The sequence below is a fragment of the Musca vetustissima genome, unplaced genomic scaffold, assembly GCF_032173495.1.
Source record: "Musca vetustissima isolate MV318-11 ecotype Yass unplaced genomic scaffold, APGP_CSIRO_Mvet_v1 utg34932, whole genome shotgun sequence".
NCBI lineage: Eukaryota > Metazoa > Arthropoda > Insecta > Diptera > Muscidae > Musca > Musca vetustissima.
Window position 1 is genome coordinate 122541 of NW_026873667.1, and position 16042 is coordinate 138582.

General features: G+C 32.0%; 1 protein-coding gene across 1 annotated transcript; it reads left to right on the top strand.

Annotated features, from left to right (window-relative positions):
- The first annotated feature begins 3239 nt into the window (after window positions 1-3239).
- Window positions 3240-14266, top strand: LOC133327066 (probable cytochrome P450 305a1). The gene is made up of 2 exons (XM_061535647.1): window positions 3240-3339; window positions 12855-14266. The coding sequence occupies exons 1-2, from the start codon at window positions 3246-3248 to the stop codon at window positions 14264-14266; spliced, it is 1506 nt and encodes a 501-aa protein (XP_061391631.1). The 5' UTR covers window positions 3240-3245.
- The last annotated feature ends 1776 nt before the right edge of the window (window positions 14267-16042 follow it).

Here is a 16042-nt window from a genome sequence, read left to right on the forward strand (position 1 = left end):
GAATTGTTTCAAAATAAAGTCATTTACCCAAATTTGTGTGATCAAATATAATTCCCACCACCAATTGACCTTCGAATGTAATTAAACAAATTGCTAAATTAAACATTAATTATATTGTATGTAATTTTATGGTCGCGTGGCTAAATCAAACACTTCAAACACGTTTTACAAAGACATCAAAATGATTTATTAAATCTAATCGCTATAATATAAACACTTATTTATATGAACAAACACTTATAATAATTTAAATTAAAAAAAGGAAATTATTAGTTATGACATAAAGCCATGTCAATCAGGTGACCGAACTAAACCTATAAAGATCAATGTAATCGAATACATTGATTTCCATATGTTTGGTTCGATCAGCTGATTGATATGACCTTATGGCTTTATGGTTATGCCATAAATAATATAATTTTAGTAGCTTTTTTTGTGGTCAATTTTGTTCTAAATATATAAAAAATTATTATTTATTTTATTATAATTAGCTATTTATTTCATACAAACACATTATTCAGTCTAAATTACCCTTAATGTATGCCATTGTGTTAAAACAGCTGTTTTGATGGCAATTGCTTTACTACTTTGTACAATTTGTCTAGAAGAATGCATGGCAATGTTTAATGATATTATTGGACCATACCAATGCGGCTTCAGACCTGGCAAATCCACCATTGACCAGATTTTCACCCTGCGCCAAATCCTGGAAAAGAACCACGAAAAACACATTGACACATACCACCTATTCGTCGACTATAAAGTCGCATTCGCGACAGCCCTATCCGTTCAGAGGTGTATAAAGCCATGTTTGCGTTCGGCATTCCTGCAAAATTAATACTGGCTATGCAGGATAACTTTAAGTGGCATAAGGTCAGCAGTTAATGTCGGAAAGGACTTATCATATCCCTACAATACCCCAAACGAGGATTCAGACAAGGTGACAGTTTGTCATGTGATATTTTTAACATCCTGTTGGAAAAGGTCATACGAGATGCAAAGGTGAACAGAAAAAACACTCCGTACACCAAACAACACATGTTACTCGCCTACGCCGCCGATGACATCGATATAATGGGTCGAACATTGCGAGCGGTAACAGCCACCTTTGAACACATTGAGAAGCAGTCTGTCAAAGTAGGTCTGGCAGTAAATGGCGAAAAGATCAAGCTGATGGTATCAACGCGCAAGACGTCCAGTAGAATTACAGCTTCGAGGTTGTTAAAGATGTTATATACTTTGGTACCGCCATAAATAAAAACGAATGACATCAGTTTTGAAATTCGGAGAAGTATAGTGATGGCCAACCGATGCTACAATGGTCAAAGTAAGCAGTTTAGAAACGAATGAACCACAAGCTCTACAATTTATACGTGAACATCGACATAGTCAGTTATATTGAGCTACAGCGACTACGGTGGCTAGGTCATGTTGTGCGAATGAATGAAAATGCCTTAGCTCAAAAGGCATATAAAAGCGAGCCTACTGATGATTCCCGTAGAAAGGGAAGGCCACGAATTAAATGGAAAGACCAAGTAGAAAACAACATCAAATTGGAGGGGATGCGCACAAGACCGGCGCGCTTTGATATCTTTTTTAAGCTTCAGCTACTACACATTGGTCGATTTTACATTATTTTTTCAATCCTACTCTAATGGTGCTTTAATGATAAATACAATTCAATTTCAGAAGCTTTATTTTGTTTATATTCAATTTTTAAATAAACAATATAATTATTATTTTTTATAACAATTTATTTATTTTTTTTTTATTTCTTTAATTCTATTAATATATTACAAATAATTTCATATAAAATTAAACTATCCAGGCTAAAGAACCCTTAATTTAGGCTGTTGTGTTAAAACATCTGTTTTTTCATGGCAAATGACCGTTATCACTACTTTCATAATAACATGTCAAATTATGTACTACACATTGGCCGTTTTTACATTACTTTTCAATGCCACTCTGATGGCGTTATAATTGTAAGTAAAAAGTAATGTTAGTGGTCTTATTTAATTTATATTTTATTGTTATAATGATAATTTTTATTAAAACTTATTTATTTTTTTGTTTTTATTTAATTCATTTCGTTAATATAATAAAATTGTTTTCATAGATATATAAACTATTCAACCTAAAGCACCCTTAATTTGTCACATTGTGTAAAAACAGCTGTTTTGATGGCCGTTATCAAATTATGTAGTACACATTGGCCGTTTTTACATTACATTTTTCAAGGATACTCCAATGGCATTTTATTGATAAATAAAATTTAATTTCAGTGGTGTTATTTAATTTATATTTTATTTTTAATAAAAATAGTGTTTTTTATTAAATTTTATTTATTTTTGTTGTTTTTATTTCATTTTAACTAATATAAAACAATTCATTTCTTAGCTATATATACTATTCAGTCTAAAGCACCCTTATTTTAAACTGTTGTGTAAAAACAGCTGTTTTGCTTTAGTACATGATGACCGTTGACATTACTACACGCATTGACATTACTGTAATTTCTTCTTCTTCATATTTCGCACATACGTCTATAATACAAAAAAGGAACGTGTGAAGATCAATTAAATAATAGATTTTTTGAAATAAATTAATTACAAAAAGCCCACAAATATTAGGGATGGTGTAAATATTATTAAACAAAACGTGATAATAATTATAATTACATATAAATTAAACTGTTAAACAATTCAGTGCATCATCTGCAGTTGGCCGTTAAGTGCATGCAAAGAAGCAGAGAGAGAGAGAGAGAGTGTGTGTGTGTGTAAGAAAGCATGAGATATCAAATGTTTGTGCTCCTCATACAAAGAGAATAAATAGTCTTGTGTATGTTGTTGTTGTTATAAAAGAACATGTCAATGCAAAACAGAGCACAAATCACTCATTTAGTAATAAAACAGGCAGCCATAGCCAACGATCGGCATATATTCTTGTGCCGCAAAGCTTGATCAGTTCAGTTCTTTGAGAAACATCATCCGAAAGTGGTGTATAAGAAAGAAAAAAAAAACGTAAAGTGAAGCAAAGAAAAGAAAAGTATTAAAATAAAAGAAAACGGAAGTTCAAACAAAGTTGCACAATACCATTAAAGTTGAAAGAACAAGAAAAGAAAAAAGGAAATATTACTGTTTGTTTGGAGGGGTTTTTGGAAGTGTTCTAATAACAACAACGACAACATCAAACAAACAAACACAGTGGAATTATCGCAAACACACACACACACAAACATAATCATGTTTAATTTAATGATCTTAATAAGCAGTTTTGTTTGCTATATTGCCTTTATCCTATGGCAGTCGGTGAGGAAACCAAAAAATTATCCACCTGGTAAGTTTTAGGAGTGTGATTAAAGGAATTTTTATTTTTAAATATATAAAATATTTTAATTTTATTTAAGTTGGTTAATGCTAGTCCAATTGAGGTTATGAAACATAAAGCATGTCGGATCCATACAAAAAAGAATTTTATTTAAAATTTAATTGTTTTTTTATATTTAAGGAGCATAGCAAATTATAGGAAATAGTCCAGCGATGTTTTGTATTTTTTATAGTTGAATATTTTTATTGAAAATAAGCAGAATGAAAAGAGTCAACGGAATTAGGTAATTTAGAATTATTTCTCTAAAAAAATATATTTTAATTTTTAATTAATTTTTTTATTATTTAAGGAACTCAGATTGTGAGGATTAATAATTTGAATGGTCGTACTCAAAAAATTTATAAGACGAAATCGAAAATAATTTCGAATAATTTTTAAGGAATACAATTATGATTTTGGACATGCAACGAAAAATATTAGGATTTTTAAACATAAATAATGCTCGTATACAAATTATGATTTTGAACATGCAATGAAAAAATATTATGATTTTTAATCAGAATGTTTGTATTAAAAAAATTTAAAGACGAAATCGAAAATATTTGCTGGAACACAGCAAAGTATATTGAAACCAAATGCACCACAAAATTCAATGGTATGCTGCTTATTGGTAAATATTAAATGCCAAAAAAGGATTTTAATTGAAAATTTATTTTTTTTTCTAGATTAAAAAATTTTTATTTGAATTCCATTTATCGATGATAATTTCATATCGCAAAATGCAGCTATGTCAATCAAATGTTTACCTTATGGGTCATTTGAGAAACTGATGACACTTGCATTACAAAAAAAAATTTGAATCTGAAACCAAAAAAGAAAAAAAATGTAAATACTAAAACCATATATCTATGTGTGTGTGCGTTTGATGGCAATGACAGTAAAACCTCAATTAATGGGATTTGAAAAATTTAGTAGAAGAAAAAATCGGAAAGATAACACACGAAGAAGTAAATTAATTTAATGATTATAAATGGTTTCCCTGTAAGGTTAGTGAGTAGTTACGCAAATCGTATGCCAAACTAATGAAAGTTCTAACCCTATTAGGATATAGCTCATTTTGTCCAGTCCAGTATTGTGATGATGCAATGCGGTATTATTATTGCAACATAAGTCAATTTCAATATGCTATATTTTAAAATATTTCCATAGGCATAGTTAATTTAGAAATTTCAAACCCGAACAACGTTAACGAACCGGCAATCGAGCAAATCAAGACAAATGGAAATCAGTCTCTGACTGACAGGACTGTAGTTCTGGGAGGGGATGATATACACGGGACCCTTAACGTTATCCGCGATAATTTAGAGGAGCAGAGTAGGGAAATCTTCGACCAGTTATACAGACTTGTACCAGAAGAGCAATGTGGGGATACGCTTCCGGAGGAACTGCTACTAAATCTCACCCTGACTGATAATGAACTGGTCACCACGGTAATTTCGGCCAAGTCTACACAGGGGGATTGTTATTATAGCCTAAGCGAAGACAGCGTAGACCTTGTTGATCGACCGATTGCAAGTCTGATTCGAACAGGTCCTGTGTCGGCACTTGCCGGCAATAAACTTCAGAGGCAATCTGCGACGGAGGCGATGATTTTTGGGAGGGATATTTTCTACCCAATAAATGAGCAAAATTTCAAATTATTTACAAGTTTTTCCAAAAACCAATATTGATGATTTTGGGAAGGGATATTTTCTACCTAAGAAGGAAACAAAATTTCAAATTATGAAAAATTCGGCTGGAAAAGTTTTTTCAATTTTTTTAAATATCGAAATTTGCATGCGGATTAAACAACAATCTATTGAATTGTGGCCTGTTTAAACTCTAGGTAATATTACGACATATGTGTTTGACAGTAACCATGCGAAACAGCTGATCTTCAAAATACCAATTTTGATGATTTTCGGAAATGATATTTTCCTCTCGATAAGGGAACAAAATATGAAATTATAGAAAATTCAGCTGGAAAAGTTTTTCAAAAAAATTTTAAATGCCTTAATTGGCCTACTGCTTAAAAATTCTATATTTAAATGTGCCCTGTTTAACCTGTAGGTAATATTGCAACATTATATTTCCTTGACAGTAACCATGCGAAACAGCTGATCTTCCTGGCTGGCCTCCTAAATAAGCATTGTGGACATTGTGACGCATGTGTAATATTTGGTTCCAAATCAACAAAAAAAATCATTTAATTATTGTCCATTTTTTTGGCGATAAGATTTTAATCTAAATTGAAAGTACTTGAAAAAAAAATAATAAAAATTATTATCATAATAATAATTAATGAAAAAAGAATCTATATAATAAAAGTAATTACGATAAAATGATTTAGAGTTGAAGGACAGTGGTCAATTTAACAATATAACACTTTATATCCATAATTAACTGCGATATATTAGGTCTTTATGATGACTTATGGGCGAGAGAGTTGAAGTGTTGCCATTCCCCTTAACTCCCACACCTATAAAATACAAAATTGAGGTAATTAAAATTGCCTAAGGCAAGTTTGGACAAACTAGTAATATTTTTTTACATATTTAGGTTAATTTATAATGCCCTGAGAGATCTTATTAATAGGATACATCACTGTTCCTTTCTATGGCCATCCAGTGTGATCAGCTGATTACCTGATCAGCTGTTAAATATCATTATTGTGATTGAATTCACAATATGAATGAATGGAAATATAAACAGCTTAGTTTCAATTTTTAATAATATCAGGAATATCGAAATAAAATCGTATCCCAAATATCCCGCCAACACTCCTGGAAATGTTCTATGCTAATAAATTCGCCCACTGAACGAACTTATTATGAGTATTTCTAAATAAATAAAATACCTAAATTGTTACCCAATTTTTTTTGAACCCTTATTATATCTTGACACTGTTCTGTTCAAAGACCTATAGTGAAATTTTATGTAGAATATTCCACTCATCGGCCAAATATTGATGAATTTCAAAACTGGTCCAAATTTGTTATTTTTTCTTCCTTCATACCCAATTTTTAAACAGATTTTTCAATGATTTGTGTTATAACTAGGAAATAATTTTGTTTGCAGACCTATAGTGAAAATTTATGTATAATTCGCGTACTTACTTACTTAGTTGGCTTGTGATAGAACTTTCGTTCCATAAGCCGAGCATAAAAAATGAATTCCAGGCGCGTCGGTCTTTTGCGCAGGTTTTCCAGTTTGAAATATCATATTCGGTAATGTTGTCTTCCGCTTGATCTTTCCATTCGGGGCCTTCCCCTTCTGCGTTAACCATCAGCTGGTTCGCTTTTATATGCCTTCTGGCTGGCTGGCATCTTCATCCATTCTGGCAACATGACCTAGCCAACGTAGTCGCTGCAGCTCAATATGTCTAATAATGCCGATGTCCGAGAATAGCTGGTACAGAGCATGGTTCATTCGACGGCGATATTCACCATCAACGCACATCGGCCCATAGATCTTTGGGAGAATTTTTCTCTCAAACACTCCAAGAGTTTCCTCATCTGCTTGCGTAAGTACCCATGCTTCAGATCCATATAATTGCGTCATCTTTTTTTGGTTCGGGGGTATCCTCTTCACCGCCATTATTTGATACCAGAAGTTCTTCAAAATGCTCCTTCCAGATCCTCAGCACGCTGTCTGTCGCCTACTGAGCGAACATATTAATTAATTTGGTATAAATGATCTGCAGCATTTTTTTCATTAAAACAGTGCCACAATATTCACTCGATTTCAAATGCCAATTCCAAAGCGTATTCCTCGAATAAATTCTAGTTTTAAAGCCAGTGGATTTTTTTTGAAATTGGCATTAAAGATCGAGTAGATTTCGTTAATAATTTTTAGAGTTTAAGACGTTTTATGTCAACCTCTAAGAACAGCTGATTATTAAAACAGCTGTTAAACGACATTATTGATCAGCTGATTATCAAAACAGCTGTTAAACGTCATTATTGTGAATTCAATTCAATACCTCGAATAAATTCTAGTCATAAATTCAGTAGATTTTATTTGAAATATTCGCATTGGAATTAACATTGTAGATCGCGTGGTTTTCGTAAATATTGTTTAGGGTTTAAGACGTTTTAGGTCTCCCTCAAAGATCAGCTGATTATCAAAACAGATGTTAAACGTCATTATTGTGAACTCAATTCAATACCTCGAATAAATTCTAGTCATAAATCCAGTGGATTTTATTTGAAATATGCGCCATGAAATTGACTTTAAAGATCGAGTAGATTTCGTAAATATTTTTTTAAGAGTTTAAGACGTTTTAGGTCGCACTTTAAGATCAGCTGTTAAACGTCATTATTGTGAATTCAATTCAATACCTCGAATAAACTCTAGTCATAAATCCAGCGAATTTTATATCAAATATACGCAATGGAATTGACATTAAAGATCGCGTAGACTTCGTAAATAGGTCTCTCTCAAAGATCAGCTGATTATCAAAACAGATGTTAAACGTCATTATTGTGAACTCAATTCAATACCTCGAATAAATTCTAGTCATAAATCCAGTGGATTTTATTTGAAATATGCGCCATGAAATTGACTTTAAAGATCGAGTAGATTTCGTAAATATTTTTTTAAGAGTTTAAGACGTTTTAGGTCGCACTTTAAGATCAGCTGTTAAACGTCATTATTGTGAATTCAATTCAATACCTCGAATAAACTCTAGTCATAAATCCAGCGAATTTTATATCAAATATACGCAATGGAATTGACATTAAAGATCGCGTAGACTTCGTAAATAGGTCTCTTTCAAAGATCAGCTGATTATTAAAACAGCTTCTAAACGACATTATTGATCAGCTGATTATCAAAATAGCTGTTAGGGGTCATTAGTGTGAACTCAATTCAATATTTCGAATAAATTCTAATTCATAAATCCAGTGAATTTTATTTGAAGTAAACGCAATGGAATTTGCATTAAAGATCGAGTAGATTTCGTAAGATCAGCTGATTAACAAAACAGCTGTTAAACGTCATTATTGTGAATTGCAATTCACAATATGACGAAATAAACAGCATCGTCTGAAGAAGGCTATTTCTGTTTATTACTGAGTGACATTGGAAAAGTTTGTAAGCAAATAAATTTGGCTACAATTGTGACGAAACGCCTAAGTCCTCAATCTAGTGGGTCATGTTCTGCACGTTTATTTTTTTCTCGAAGTTATTCGCCAATGTCTATCTCACTTTAATTGTTAACATATCGCGCATGTTTTCGATAATATTTACTATATCATTAGATTGCTTATCGAGAGAGATTAGATGTGTAGTAAAACTAGGAAATAATGCTACTGATTTTTTTTCGTGGTCGCATCTAATCTTCCAAAATACGTATGATTCGGAGTGGTTTTTATGATCTCCAATAAATTATAATTGAATTATTGTGATTTTTTTGGTCATATCGTTATATGGAAAGAAATGTTGGTTTCTAACCTTTAGACGATGACATTAAAATAAATTGGGACAAAATTATAAATTTATTTTCAGTCAATGGAGCGGAGGAACTGATTGAAGGAAAGAGTCACTAAAAAGTAACGAATAGATTTTTTTTTAAAAATAAATAACTTTTTTGAAAGTTAGTAAGAATTGTTACATGACCTATTAATAAGATCACCAAAAAAATAATCGATGTCGATATCGTTATTTCTGATTTTACAAAGTGAAGTCCATTCACAATAATGCATGTTGACAGTGAACTTGAAAAACATCTGATTTGATCTTCCTGGGTGACCTTATTATTTGACCATGACCCATTATAATTAGGTCTTGCCAGAACAGTTCAAAAACAGCCGATTTTATTATGTTAAGTGCCAAAAAAATTGAATATTGTGAATATGAATGTATTTTGACAGCAAATTTGACAATCAGCTGATCTTTCTTGGTGACCCAATAAACAGCTCTTGTATGTCAAAAAAACAAAGGCGAGATTGAGAGAACATTTTTGACATTTGTGCAACAACCGGTTTACATGTAAATTCCTATTGGATTTTTTGTTCCCAATTTGAATCAGCTGATTTGAAAAACAGCTGTTTTGTCAGCTTTGAGTAATTCCTTTGTAAAACTTTATTTATATAAATTAATAAAACTAGAGACTAATACAAATTATGACAGCAAATTTATTCGACTTAATTAGCGTATGAAATTGTTTCACAAATTCCTCCGTGTATTTTAGTTTAGGGGAAAAAATTCCCCATTGTTAATACAACAACAAACAGCTGTTTATTATTATTAATGAATAATCAAATAAAAAAACTTTGCATTGATCATAGAAACGTGAGAAAATGTGGTTTTACATTTAGGTTTAAAATTTCAATATTAACTAATATTTTTTTAATAATTGTTATTATAAATATTAGTATTTGAAATAAGATTTTATACAAAAAAATTGTCAATTTTTGTGGTTGTATTAGCAACAAATTTCTAATTTCCGATCATTTATGAAATTCCTTGATTTTTTCAACAATTTTTCATTTTAGGCGGGAAATGTCAATGGGTGAAATGTTCTGCATAAAATTTCACTGTAGGTCCCTGAATAAAACAAACCTCCAAATATAACAGGGTTCCCTAAAATATGGGTAGGGAATTAAGTATTTTGGCAATAAAATGTCTAATTTCGACCATATTCGAATACCATTAAATTTTGGGAGAAATTTTCATTTTGAGCGACAGGTGTCAACGGGTGAAATATTCTACAGAAGATTTCACGTTAGGTCTCTGAACAAATCGAATCTCTATATATAACAGGGTTCCCTAAAAATTGGGTAACAAATTAGGTATTTTGGTAAAAAAAATGCCTAAGTAGTCATAATCCAATTAATCAAATTTTTTAATCATAACCTATAATAATCAAAAACTTTTTTTTTTGTAATTTAATCGGTATAATATTCTTTAGTAGTTTAATATCCCTCCCTTTTACATTTAAGCCGCTTAATACGATAACATTTATATTTAATTGTGAAATGTAGCTTACAGCCTTAAGGTCGAAAGACTGGGCACTATGAAATATATAAATAAATAATTCTGACCATTTCGGACTTTCATCGAATTTCGATATAATTTTTCGGTTTAGGGGGCAGGTGTCAATGGGTGAAATATTCTACAGAAGATTTCACGTTAGGTTTCTGAACAAATCGTATCTTTATATATAACAGGGTTACCTAAAAATTAAGTAACAAATTAGGTATTTTGGTAAAAAATGCATAATTTAGACTATTTTGGAATTTCATCGAATTTTGGTATGATTTCCCAATTTAGGGGGGAAATGTCAATGGGTGAAATATTCTACTTCAAATTTCACTACAGGTCTCCGAAAAAAGCTAATCTCTAGCTTTAATATATTTCACTTAAATATGTGCTTAAAATTTGGTCTAAATTCAAAAATGTCTAAATTCCGACCATTTCGGCAATTCGCCGATTTTTGGTATAATTTCTAATTATAGACCATAGATTTCGCTGAGTAAAATATTCTCCATAAAATTCTACTATAAGTCTCTGAACAAAACAAACCTCTAGATATAATAGGGTTCATTAAAAATTAGGCAACAAATTTTGTATTTTGGCAAAAAATGCCTAAATCCGAACATTTTTGACTTTTACCAAATTTTCGTCGATTTTTTCATTTTAGAGGAGAGTTGTTAAAGAATGAATTATTCTCCATAAAATTTCACTATGGGTCTCTGAGTAAAAAAAATCAGGTATTTTTGCAAAAAATTCTTAATTCCGACCAGTTTTGATTTTCACCAAATTTTCGTCGAAGTTTTCATTTTAGGGAAAAGTGGATGAAGTATGAATTATTCACCATAAAATTTCACTATGGATCTCTGAAGAATATAAACCTCTAGATATAATAGGGGTCCTAAAAATTTGGGAAACAATTAGGTATTTTGACAAAAAATGTCTAATTTCGACCATTTCGGAATTTAACTAAATTTTGGGAGAATTTTTCATTTCAGGGGAAAATTAATAAAGTATGAATTAATCTACATCAAATTTCACTATGGGTCTCTGAACAATTCAAACCTCTAGATATAATAGGGTTCCCTGAAATGTGGGTAAAAAATTAGGTAATTAAGCAAAAAATTGCTAATTTCGACCATTTTCGAAATTCACCAATTTTTGGTAGAATTTTTAATTTTAGTAGAATTTGTATAAAGAATAAATTACTCTCCATAAAATTTCACTATGGGTCTCTGAATAATATAAATCTCTCGATATAATAGGGTTTCCTAAAAAATGGGCAACAAATTAGGTATTTTGCCAAAAAATGCATAATTTCGACCACATCCGTATTTCATCAAATTTTCGTAGAACGTTTCAGTTTAAAGGAAAGATGTTGATGCACATAAAATTTAGCCTTAGGTCTCAAAACAAATCAATCCTCTAGATATAACAGGGTTCCTTAAAAATTTGGTAAAAAATTAGGTATTTTAGTAAATAATACCTAATTCCGACCATTTTTGATTTTCACCAAATTTTTGTGGAATTGTTCATTCTGGGGGAATGTCTATAAAGAATAAATTATTCTCCATAAAATTTCACTATGGGTCCACGAACAAAATAAACCTCTAGATATAATAGGGTTCCCTAAAATTTGGGTAACAAATTAGGTATTTTGGCAAAAAATGCCTAATTGCGACCATTTCCGAATTTTATCAAATTTTCGTCGAATTTTTCATTTTAGGAGAAAATTGTTGAAGGATGAATTATTCTCCATAAAATTTCACTATGGGTCCACGAACAATATTAACCTCTTGATAAATAGGGTTCCCTAAAATTTGGGTAAAAAATTAGGTATTTTGTGCAAAAAATGCCTTATTTCGACTATTTTCGAATTTCATCAAATTTTCGGCGAATTTTCCATTTTAGGGGAAAATTGTTAAAGTATGAATTATTCTCCATAAAATTTCATTATGGGTCTCTGAACAATAAAAAGCTCTAAATATAACAGGGTTCCCTAAAAAATGGGTAATAAATTTGGTATTTTGGCAAAAAATCCTAATTTCGATCATTTTCGAATTTCATTGAATTTTGGTAGAATTTTCCATTTTAGGCGATAGGTGTTAATGAGAAAAATATTCTCCACTACATTTTACTATGGGTCTCTGGACAATAAAAACCTCTAGATATAATAGGGTTCCCTAAAAAGTTGGGTCAAAAATTAGGTATTTGGGCAAAAAATGCCTAATTCCGACCATTTTTGAATTTCATCGAATTTTGGTAGAATTTTTCATTTTAGGGGACAAATGTCAATGAGAAAAATATTCTCCACTAAATTTCACTATGGGTCTCGGAAAAAAAGAAATCTCTAGAAGTTATGTGTAACAATGAAATATCGGTTTAAAGTTGGTTATAAAAATAAAAAATACCAAAATCCGCATATTTTCGTTATTTTATATAATCGCATATATTTTTTGTTGTTGTTGCTGTCTTTAATTAATCCCCTTTTTATTTTCCTCCTTTTGCAGGTCCCGATTGTGTCCCATGGGTGGGTAATACGATACAATTGCGCAAGGAGGCTAGAGCATGTGGCGGACAACATAAGGCCTTTGAAAAATGGTCCAAGGCCTATAACAGTGATCTCTTGGGCCTGAAGCTGGGCAGTGAATTGGTGGTTGTGGCCCTGGGTTATGAAATGCAAAAAGATGTCAATCTCCAGGAGGTATTCGAGGGACGTCCTGATACCTTCTTCTTGCGTCTACGTACTATGGGCACCCGCAAGGGTATTACCTGTACCGATGGCAAACTATGGTATGAACATCGTAATTTTGCCATGAAACAAATGCGTAACGTTGGCTATGGTCGTTCGGAAATGGAACAGCATATACAAAAGGAAACGGAAAGTCTGCTGAAATTTATTGAATCATTTGAGGGGGCTCCCGTCTGTCCTGCGACCTTTTTGGCTCAAAGTGTCATCAATGTTTTGTGGTCCATGACGGCTGGGAAAAGATTTGAAAGAGGCGATAAGAGAATGGCAAGGTTGTTGGATCTGATGGGAAGTCGTTCGAAGGTGTTCGATATGTCGGGGGGCATTCTGACCCAATTCCCCTGGCTGCGTTTTGTGGCACCCAACAAGACCGGCTATAATTTGATACGCCAATTGAATGCGGAAATGTTTAATTTCTTTATGGAATGCATCGATGAGCATAAGGCCACGTTGGCGAAGCAGACGACGGATGGGGATTTGATTTATGCCTATTTGCGGGAAATGCAAAAAGAGCTTAGCAACAACAATGAGAATAGCACCTTCAACGAGACACAGTTGGTCATGACCATTTTGGATTTGTTTATTGCGGGATCGCAAACCACCAGCACGACCATCGATCTGAGTCTCATGACATTGGCCATGCGTCCGGAGCTGCAAAAGAAAGTCTATGAGGAGATAAGGGCGAATGCCAAACACAATGAATTCCCCAGTTTGGGTAACAAGGCCTATTACCCCCTGACCGATGCTTTCCTCATGGAGGTTCAGAGATTTTATCATATTGCTCCGATCACAGGGCCAAGGAGGGCATTGTGGGATACAAAATTAGGAGGTTATGATATACCGAAGAATACTACAATTCTCATGTGCCCCTTTACGGTTATGAAGGACGCCAAACACTGGGGTGATCCGGAGGAATTCCGCCCTGAACGTTTCATCAATGAGGAGGGTAAAACCTTTAAAGACGAATATTTCATTCCCTTTGGTATGGGTCGACGACGTTGTTTGGGTGATGCCATGGCAAGGGCTTGTATATTCTCGTTTATCGTTTCGATATGTCAAAATTTTGAATTGGTCTTGAGTGATAAAGAAGAAGATCAGCCTTCATGGACCCTGGTGCCGGGTATAACGCTTTCCGCTAAGCCATATAAAATTAAATTTGTAAAACGTGTGTGAGCTGGGTAGGGGGAGAAATGATTGCAGATCAAGGTGTGTGAGTTGGAGAGGAATGATTGCAGATCAAGGTGACTTGCAGCATTGTTGTCAGATCATGCACACACACGCCCGCACACAAATTTCCAACCACAATAGAAGCTTTGTATAGAAATAAATTAGTTATTAAGCTTTCTTTCAATTTCTTTCTTTATTCTTCTTTTTCATCTAAACATATATATACATACATATGTACATATTTATAGATATATCTGAAAAATTAAATTATGCCTAAGATGTTAGACCAAAAAAATCGTTTGTTTAAAAATAAATGCTTGAAAAAAACCAAAAATCTGTTTAATGGCTACAAAAGTAAAAAATGTATATTTCCGACCATTTTTGAATTTCATAAAATTTTGGTAGAATTTTCCACTTTAGGAGAAAACTGTTAATGGACGAAATATTCTCCATAAAATTCTACTATAGGTCTCCGAAAAAATCCAATCTCTAGATATAATAGGGTTTATTAAAAATGAGGCAACAAATTTGGTATTTTCTCAAAAAATGCCTAATTTCCACCATTTTTTATTTTCAACGAATTTTGGTAGTTTTTTTCATTTTAGAGGTATTTTTATAAAGAATGAATTATTCTACATCAAATTTCACTATGGGTCTCTGAATAATAAAAACCTCTAGATATAATAGGGTTCCCTAAAATTTTGATAACAAATTAGGTATTTCTTGAAAAAGCTACTAATTCCGACAATTTTTGAATTTCACCAAATTTTGGTAGAATTGTTCATTTTAGGCGATAAATGTCAATGAGTAAAATATTCTCTATAGAATTGCACTAGCAGTCCCCGAACAGGAGAAACCTCTAAGTATAATAGGGTTCACTAACATTTCCGTAACAAATTTGGTATTTTAGTTAAAATATCCCATTCTGCCCATTGTCGAATTTCAACGAATTTTGGTAGAATCTTTCACTTTGGGGGAAAATTGTTAATGAACGAAATATTCTCCATAAAATTTCATTATGGGTTCCTGAACAATACGAACCTCTAAATAAAACAGGGTTCCCTAAAATTTGTGTAAAAAATAAGGTACTTTGCCAAAAAAATGCCTAATTCCGATCATTTTTGAATTTCATCAAATTTTGGTCGAATTTTTCATATTAGGGGAAAATTGTTAAATGGTGAATTATTCTCCATAAAATTTCACTATGGGTCTCTGAATAAAATAAACCTCTAGATATAATAGGGTTCCCTGAAATTTTGGTAAAAAATTAGGTCTTTTTGTAAAAAAAATGCTCAATTCCGACCATTTCGGTATTTCATCAAATTTTCGTGGAATTTTTCAGTTTAGAGGAAAGATGTTCAAGCATAAAATATTCTCCATAAAATTACACTATTGGTCTCCGAATAAAACAAAGATCTAGATTTTATAGGGTTACCTAAAATTTGGGTAACAAAATAGGTATTTTGGCAAAAAATTTATAATTCCGATCATTTTTGAATTTCATCAAATTTTGGTAGAATTTTTCATGTTAGGGGAAAATTGTTAAAGAATAAATTATTCTCCATCAAATTTCACTGTGGGTCTCTGAATAGTATAAATTTCTAGATATAACAGGGTTGCCTGAAATTTGGGTAAAAAATTAGGTATTTTTGCAAAAAAAAGTTCGGAATTGGACATTTTGGTATTTCATCAAATTTTCGTGGAATTTTTCAGTTTAGAGGAAAGATGTTGAAGCATAAAATATTCTCCATAAAATTACACTATTGGTCTCCGAACAAAACA

What these genes read in the sequence shown, in the direction of transcription:
- LOC133327066 (XM_061535647.1), top strand. Translation starts at nt 3,246, where the DNA reads ATGTTTAATTTAATGATCTTAATAAGCAGTTTTGTTTGCTATATTGCC. An exon ending in ACCAAAAAATTATCCACCTG is followed by an intron (nt 3,340 to 12,854) that starts GTAAGTTTTAGG and finishes CTCCTTTTGCAG; the next exon opens with GTCCCGATTGTGTCCCATGG.